At 40.2% G+C, this 7,316-nt stretch overlaps 1 protein-coding gene across 1 annotated transcript; it reads left to right on the top strand.

Annotated features, from left to right (window-relative positions):
• The first annotated feature begins 2,942 nt into the window (after window positions 1-2,942).
• Window positions 2,943-6,673, top strand: LOC104441768 (O-glucosyltransferase rumi homolog). Its single transcript, XM_010054985.3, has 6 exons — window positions 2,943-3,318; window positions 3,636-4,198; window positions 5,027-5,219; window positions 5,512-5,576; window positions 5,690-5,900; window positions 5,986-6,673. Exons 1-6 carry the CDS (start codon window positions 3,139-3,141, stop codon window positions 6,349-6,351), a joined length of 1,578 nt encoding a protein of 525 aa, XP_010053287.2. The 5' UTR covers window positions 2,943-3,138; the 3' UTR covers window positions 6,352-6,673.
• Window positions 6,674-7,316: the final 643 nt, after the last annotated feature.

Below are 7,316 nucleotides of genomic sequence, written 5' to 3'. Positions count from 1 at the left end.
TGCTAGGATTTGTTCCCATGTGGAGATGATGCATGTTTAATTGATCCACGACTTGAAGAACTGGTCTGCAAGTTTCTGTGAATTTTTTATTAATTCCATTTTCGGTGAACATAAAGATCTTCTACATAAGTAGCTGGCCGTGTAACGCGTATTAAGATTGGCCAAGTGAGGGGTTTGAAAAAAAGCATGAATTGCTCGGCAAAAATAATTTCGCTTTTCATACAATCTAAGAGAACAGTGCAATTTTTCACTCGAGCGACAAAAATATGGACCATTACCTTTTCCTCACAAAAATCTTTTGTAGCATTCGACATGGCTAACGACGGTGATGAGTACAATGGAAAAATCAGCTAAGCCAACAGGGCAACATGGATTTTTTAACAAGAAAGGTGTAATTTGAGTGAGGTCGTGGGTCATTAATTTCAAATAACAAAGAGACCAAAGAGAGTTTAATTCCAAATTGAATTCACAGATTAAATGGCTAGGAATTTTGCCCCCAACCGAGTTTGCAAATTTGGATTTCAAATCATCGTTTTGCTGCTAATTTGTGGAGTTTGAGCAAATCATGAAGTTCAATTAGTGTTTGGAATTTGCAAATTGGGATGACAAGTCATGGATTTTGCAACGAATTTAGCAAATAATCCATCATAATCAAAGGGGAAAAGCCTTGTTCCACTTAATTGACATGTCACATCACTGTCATTAGCTTTGAAAGTGCCAAATAAACGTAGTTGAATGGAAGAAAGTCAATAGCGGATGTTTTTGTCCCTCAGAGAAAACTTCTTACTTTTTTAGGGTCATTTGAAAAGTGACCTCATTTTTGTTAGAAGAGTGCAAGTCGACAGATATTTTCTTCCCTCAAACAAAACTTTGTGCATTATTTTTTATTTTTTTGTCGTTTAAAACGTAAAGTTATCTATCCTAAGATATAACTCAGTACTTTCTTTTGGATTTGGCGTAAAAAGATACTGCTACTATGCCATCAAAGGTTGCTAGGACAAAGTTCTTTTTACCCTCCTTGGTGTATCTAAAATAGTTGTCTCATGTTTGATTAGCTAGTTAGTGAGGTAATAACTTACTAAGGTGATAATCAGTAGCTAGTAACCCTGCTTGCGATAAAATGCAATTTGTCAATGGAAGAATGCATTTTTGTTTCCCTTGCGTTGTTTCCGAAAGCTTGCTCAACTACTAATCTCAATTTTCAAACAATTTAAATTTTTATAAGCTGTACCAGGTGAAATAATTCACTTGTTCAACAGGGACTAGAGTTATTGGAATGATAAGGAAAAGTCAAAATTAATGGGAAAGAGTTGACAAAAATCTCATTTAGTTTGGGAAAAAACTATATCCATATCTTATCTAAACAAAATTACAATTTTTTTCTTTCCTTAGGACATATTTTTCAACACCTTTTGCAGACAGGTGGGGAAAAAAAATTGTTTTATTGCCCTACTGGAATTAACTTGGAAGCAATAGCATATCGATGAGGATAATAATGGATTGGGCCAATGTCCTACCGAGGGCCAATTCCAAAGCCAAGCCCAATTCCTAAGTATGTTATGTCTTGTGAATATTGTGTGACCCTAAAGGGCCCAAAAGGTGCAAGGCCCAGGGTGGATGGCCCACACTTGGAGGGTTAGCCACTGACTTATACTAAAAATACAAGGTAAACAACCCCTTGTACTAAAATGAAGTATCTGATTGGGTAGCCAGATGCTTCACTGTTTTCTTTATTTCATAAATACAGGATTTAATACCAAAATATTCCATCTCTCGTCATTCAACATTCTAGACTTATTCACAAAATCATCCCTTTTTCCCCAAATTATCCTTGTAATTTTTCTAAATTGCTCCACCTTCCAGAAACAAACATCTCAATTAGACGCCGGTCTCCTCTTCCAACATCATAGCCCCACCCCCCAAGAGACGCCTCTGTCAAGAGAGGTAGAGCTTGGCAATGCATTGAGGTCTTCGAGGAAGCAGGGGGAGAGAGAGAGAGAGAGAGAGAGAGAGAGAGATGTGGTCCTCTGTCATTTAGGTAGCTACAAGACTAATGTGGCAAAGGCGAGAATCAAGGGGACGATGGAATGCGATGGCTAGACGTGGCGGGGTAGAGGTTGTTGCTAAAATAAGGTGAGTTCTTCAATAATTTCCCAATCAACTGTGTGATGCATTGGACAAGTGTTAGGGATGATGTCATAAATACTTTTTGAAATTTGACCTGATGTGTAATATAATCCATAAACTTTTAGTTTATTTAATGACGTCCTTAACTTTAGCCTAATGCACAATATTACCCTTGAACTTTTAATTTATACAATATGTTCCCTAAAATTTTGTTAAATGTTTAAACTAACCCATATACTATATAAAAATATTCAATATTATCTTTTCATTAATTTAAATTCATGAACGACATTAAACACTTTCATATAATTTAGGAACTAGGTTAAATATGCATAAAAAGTTTATGGACCACATTGAACGAATTAAAAATTAATAACTAATATTGCACATTGGGCTAAAGTTTAAAAATCACATTGAGTAAATTAAAAATTCAGAAACAACATTGAATATTAAAAGAAAATTTAAAAATTATTTTTGTCGTTTTGTCAATCTTAATATTGTAGATTGTACGGTTGACATGGAATCCAACCGATGAAAGGGCCGCTCCTTTGCTAATCATACTTCTTTGTGGGACCGAGAATAGATAGAAACCCCCCATTTCTTTGTACATTTGTGGAACGTCTAGGGGGGAATCATGCGTCTAGAGTTTACCTTAGTACTGTAGCATGTAGGGCATGTGCTTGACTTCTCATTCCTTGAAAACCAGACTAGCTTCCACCACTAATTAATAATCAAATAAGGAAAAGTATCACATGCGAGTCATCAATCGAAGTGACAAAATAATCATGACTGGGCAGATGCAATCCCACGCTTCCTCCAACTTGCCACTCAAAAACACAACCCTGCCCATCCCAACCACGAATTAAGCCAACTATTCCAAGGCGAAACGCTAGCTTCAGCAAGAAACTGGGCTCTCTGTACATGCCTCTCTCTCTCTCTCTCTCTCTCTCTCTCTCTCTCTCATCCCATAGCCAGTGAATCACAAAATCCTCAAGAAATCAAACGCACGCCATGCAAAGATTACCGAGCACCGTCTTGCGGACCACGGGCCTTGCGAGTCGCTTCGCCAGAAGGACGGCGATTTGGCGTTCTCCACTTAAGAAAGGATCCTCCCCTGTGGTTCCTTCCTTGTTGCTATTCTTGTTGATCCTTGCTGCTCTTGCTTTCAACTCCACTTTGAAGATTGACACGGTGATTTCTCATTCCTTCTGTTGGTGTTTCTAGTTGCCTCGTATCGCTTCTAGCTACTTTATATAATTTGATCTTAAACTTTTTCGGTGTCTTTTGCGCTACAATTTTTCACTTTCTTTTCTCATTCTTTCTTTATCGAAATTCTGATTCTAGGCTTGTTGAGGAAGTCATGGTTAATTTCAAAAAAAAAAAAATTGGCGAGCAAGCGGATTAGTACATCTATATTAATTGTACATACTGTAAATGTTGGAACGTCAAACTCCATACATGTCTGTTTTTGCTGGACAATTGTCTAATGAAATTTTCCTTTGTTTCAGTCTACAATCTCTGCGGGTAATCCAAGTAATCAAAGTATAGTCATCTCGGATAAGAACCAGCTTAATCTCCAACCGAAGAAGCTCGAATTCCCACTGAATTGCAGCTCCGAAAACCAGACCCAAACCTGCCCAACAAACTATCCGACGTCGTTTTCGCCGCAAGACCCATCAACGGAACCCGATTGCCCAGATTATTTCCGGTGGATCCATGAAGATCTGCGTCCGTGGAAGGACTCAGGAATCACGAGGGACATGGTGGAGAGGGCGAAACCGACCGCCCATTTTCGCCTAGTGATCATCAAAGGCAAAGCTTATGTGGAAAAGTATCGGAAGTCAATACAAACTAGGGACATGTTCACCGTGTGGGGTATTTTGCAATTGCTGAGGAGGTATCCCGGTCAAATACCCGATTTGGAGCTCATGTTTGACTGCGACGACCAGCCGGTGATTCAGTCGCGGCACTACCGGGGGAAGAATGCGACAAGCCCGCCACCGTTGTTCCGGTATTGCGGGGATCGATGGACGATGGACATCGTCTTCCCAGATTGGTCCTTCTGGGGCTGGTATGTAATTGATTAACATTCCTCGTCATTTTTGGTCTGTCTTTTGATTCAATCTTTAGTACGGGAATATAAAATCGGAGAAATGCTTGCATGGAGTCGGTTCATGTTATAAAGACAATCATTAGAACATACGGAATTTGGATCAATAATGACAGTAGTTTTCCGGTTGTAGTTGTTAAATTTAGCCCACAAGTAGAAAAGTTAAAGAAAGTACTTCGATTGGGAAAAAAAAAAGTTATCTTTGAAGAATGCGGGAGAGAGAATGCGGGAGAGAATTATTTGAGATGCGAAATGAATTTTACTGAGGGTTTCGGCCCCTCGTGCTAGCGACGGGGCACCTACCGGTTGAGGTCATTTGATGTCTTTTCTTTTTCCATGGCCTCTTTTGCTTTGTCGGCTGGAGATAGCATATTACCAGGAATGGACAGATATAGTTTTAAAGATTCCGATTGAAAAAATCGAATATGACCGTACATTAATCGTTGGGATCATAAAATGTGTCTTTTCATGATGTGAAAATAGACTTTGGAAAAGTTACCATAAAATTGTCTAATCGAGGCTTGATAGATCCCATAGCATGATGAGATCTATATAGTTACAAGTAATAGGGTAGCTGTGCTAGTTGCCTCCTTCTCACTTTTTCTTATTAAAAGAAAATGTTTGATTAGGATTGGGAGGAAATTGATTTCTCTCATCTAGTTACTACCAAATAATTGCACATATATATATATATATATATATATATATATATATATATATATATATATATATATATATATATATATATATCTGTACTGAGTTTTTTTATTTTCCTCGGAATTTATGAAGGGCTGAGATTAATATAAAGCCATGGGAGAGGCTGCAGACGGAGCTGAAACAAGGGAATGAGAGGAAGAAATGGATAGAAAGAGAACCGCACGCATATTGGAAAGGAAACCCCTTTGTGGCTGAATCCAGAAGAGACCTCCTCAAGTGCAACGTTTCTGAGACCCAAGATTGGAATGCTCGCTTGTTCATCCAGGTATATATTTACTATGAACAATGGATTACTGAATAACGGTTCCTATCCACGTGTGAAGTCAGATTACAAATGTAGGAAGTTGATGTAACTCCTTCAACTAAGAATGATATGGGAACTTCTAGGGTTTCGACATTCAAGCCTGTAGAATCCACTCTATCCTTATTTGACTATAATCACGAACAGCTTTCGTGTATATCGTTAGCTTGTTTCGCCGACTAATTCCAACTGCTTGGTCACTTTGAGTTTGTAAACTTAGGAACTTCATATGCTTGAATATACGGTAATTTTGCAGGATTGGATCCTTGAATCACAACAAGGATTCAAGAACTCAGACCTAGCACGCCAATGCGCACACAGGTGATGATCAAGCTCTCAGCAACACCAACCGTATCATTTCCATAAGCAAAAACAGCTTTACTTTACTTGGTATGTTAGAGATCTGAATTTACGAATGAACATGTTGTGGCTAGATTCAAGATCTACATAGAAGGGTATGCGTGGTCGGTCAGTGAGAAGTACATCCTGGCCTGTGATTCCACGACTCTACTGGTGAAGCCTCAGTTCTATGATTTCTTCACCAGGAGCCTCAACCCCTTGCAGCACTACTGGCCCATCAGAACTGAGGACAAGTGCCGATCCCTCAAATTCGCCGTGGACTGGGGCAATAGCCACAAGCAAAAGGTAAACGTTTTCTCTAGCAGCTACAGTTGAATTCCATGGTAAGCGTGTTGGCCTTACGGGCGCAATTCTCAATGGACTTGCATAGGCACGAGAGATAGGGAAGGCTTCAAGTGACTTCATCCAAGAGCGAGTGAAGATGAGCAATGTGTACGACTACATGTTTCAACTGATGAATGAATACGCCAAGCTTCTCAGGTTTGAGCCAGAGGTCCCAGAAGGAGCAGTGGAGGTCTGCTCTGAGCTAATGGCTTGCCCTGCAGGTGGGACGGAGAAGGAGTTCATGGTGGAGTCATTGACCATGAGCCCATCTGCTACAGGCCCATGCACTATGCCTCCACCATACGAGCCCAAATTGGTTGATGCCATGTGGAGGAAAAGTGCCAGTGCAATCAGGAGGGTGGAGAGGTGGGAAAATGAGTTCTGGCAAAAGTCTCAGAACAGATCAGCTTAGTTGGGTACATGTGCAGAATCGGATTCTTGTCTTGTAAACGGAGCAAGAGACTGACTTTGTAAATCAAACTATCTTTTTTTGGCATCGCGTCGTAGCTACGAAGAGTATTTGACTTGATAACTACATCCACTAGAAATCCATAGCTTGGGAACAATGGCCAGTCCAAGTGGCAGCGGGGAGGAGGTGTTCAGCAGCTTGATTCCCGGTGCAGCTTTTAATTGATTTCTACTGTCATTATCGAGATCACGTGTATAGTTTTTAGAGGCGGACTATTTCCATCTCAATGAGGCTAAAACATTCATTTTATTGGGCAGCGATCAAATCACCCTCTAATCCATCCTGTATCCTCTCTTCAACACGCGCACTCATTTCCACTGGCTGTTTCTTCGTTATCTTAATGTCTTTGCAACCCTTTTCTTTCTGTTTTTCGCTTGGTTGACCGCCTCTTGGCTTGCACAGCTGAAACAGCTTAGCGCTCACATCTTTTACTTACCCTGAAAGAAAGGTCACGGAACAATTTAAAGGCGACAACTTTTGCTTGCATTCCACTATACCTTCCTTTTGATCAAGCAAAGCTTACACTGGAAAGATGAAGATGGAAAGTGAGATAGAGATCAACGACAATCCAAATACATCGTTATCTGATATGAATCTCACTTTGAACTGGATGCGATCCAAAAGGAACAATCTAAAGTAATGTCCATTATCATTTCTAGTCCTGATTTCTTTCCCCTCCTCTTCAGCCACTGCCCGACCGCTCATTGCCTCCATCAGGTGAAGTCTTTGCTAGTGAACGGGGCTACCTCCTCTCACCCCACCGTTGTGGCCCACTCCTCCCCGCCGATGTGACATCCAAATCGGTAATAATGTTTGGGTTATAAAGTTGAGTATTATTTAGCTTGGAGTTTTGGATGGCACATAGGGAATCTAGTTGGGTCATCAATTTGGTGGGGTGCAAAAGGTAC

This window comes from Eucalyptus grandis, chromosome 4, assembly GCF_016545825.1.
Source record: "Eucalyptus grandis isolate ANBG69807.140 chromosome 4, ASM1654582v1, whole genome shotgun sequence".
In the NCBI taxonomy this organism is placed as follows: Eukaryota; Viridiplantae; Streptophyta; class Magnoliopsida; order Myrtales; family Myrtaceae; genus Eucalyptus; species Eucalyptus grandis.
The sequence above is the reverse complement of the archived record's forward strand: the minus strand, read 5'-3'. Positions and strand labels throughout refer to the sequence as shown.

Excerpts from the sequence above, each read along its gene's own strand:
- LOC104441768 (XM_010054985.3), top strand. The coding sequence starts at position 3,139 with ATGCAAAGATTACCGAGCACCGTCTTGCGGACCACGGGCCTTGCGAGT. Across the intron at positions 3,319-3,635 it reads CCACTTTGAAGATTGACACG|TCTACAATCTCTGCGGGTAA; the intron begins GTGATTTCTCAT and ends CCTTTGTTTCAG. Across the intron at positions 4,199-5,026 it reads GATTGGTCCTTCTGGGGCTG|GGCTGAGATTAATATAAAGC; the intron begins GTATGTAATTGA and ends GAATTTATGAAG.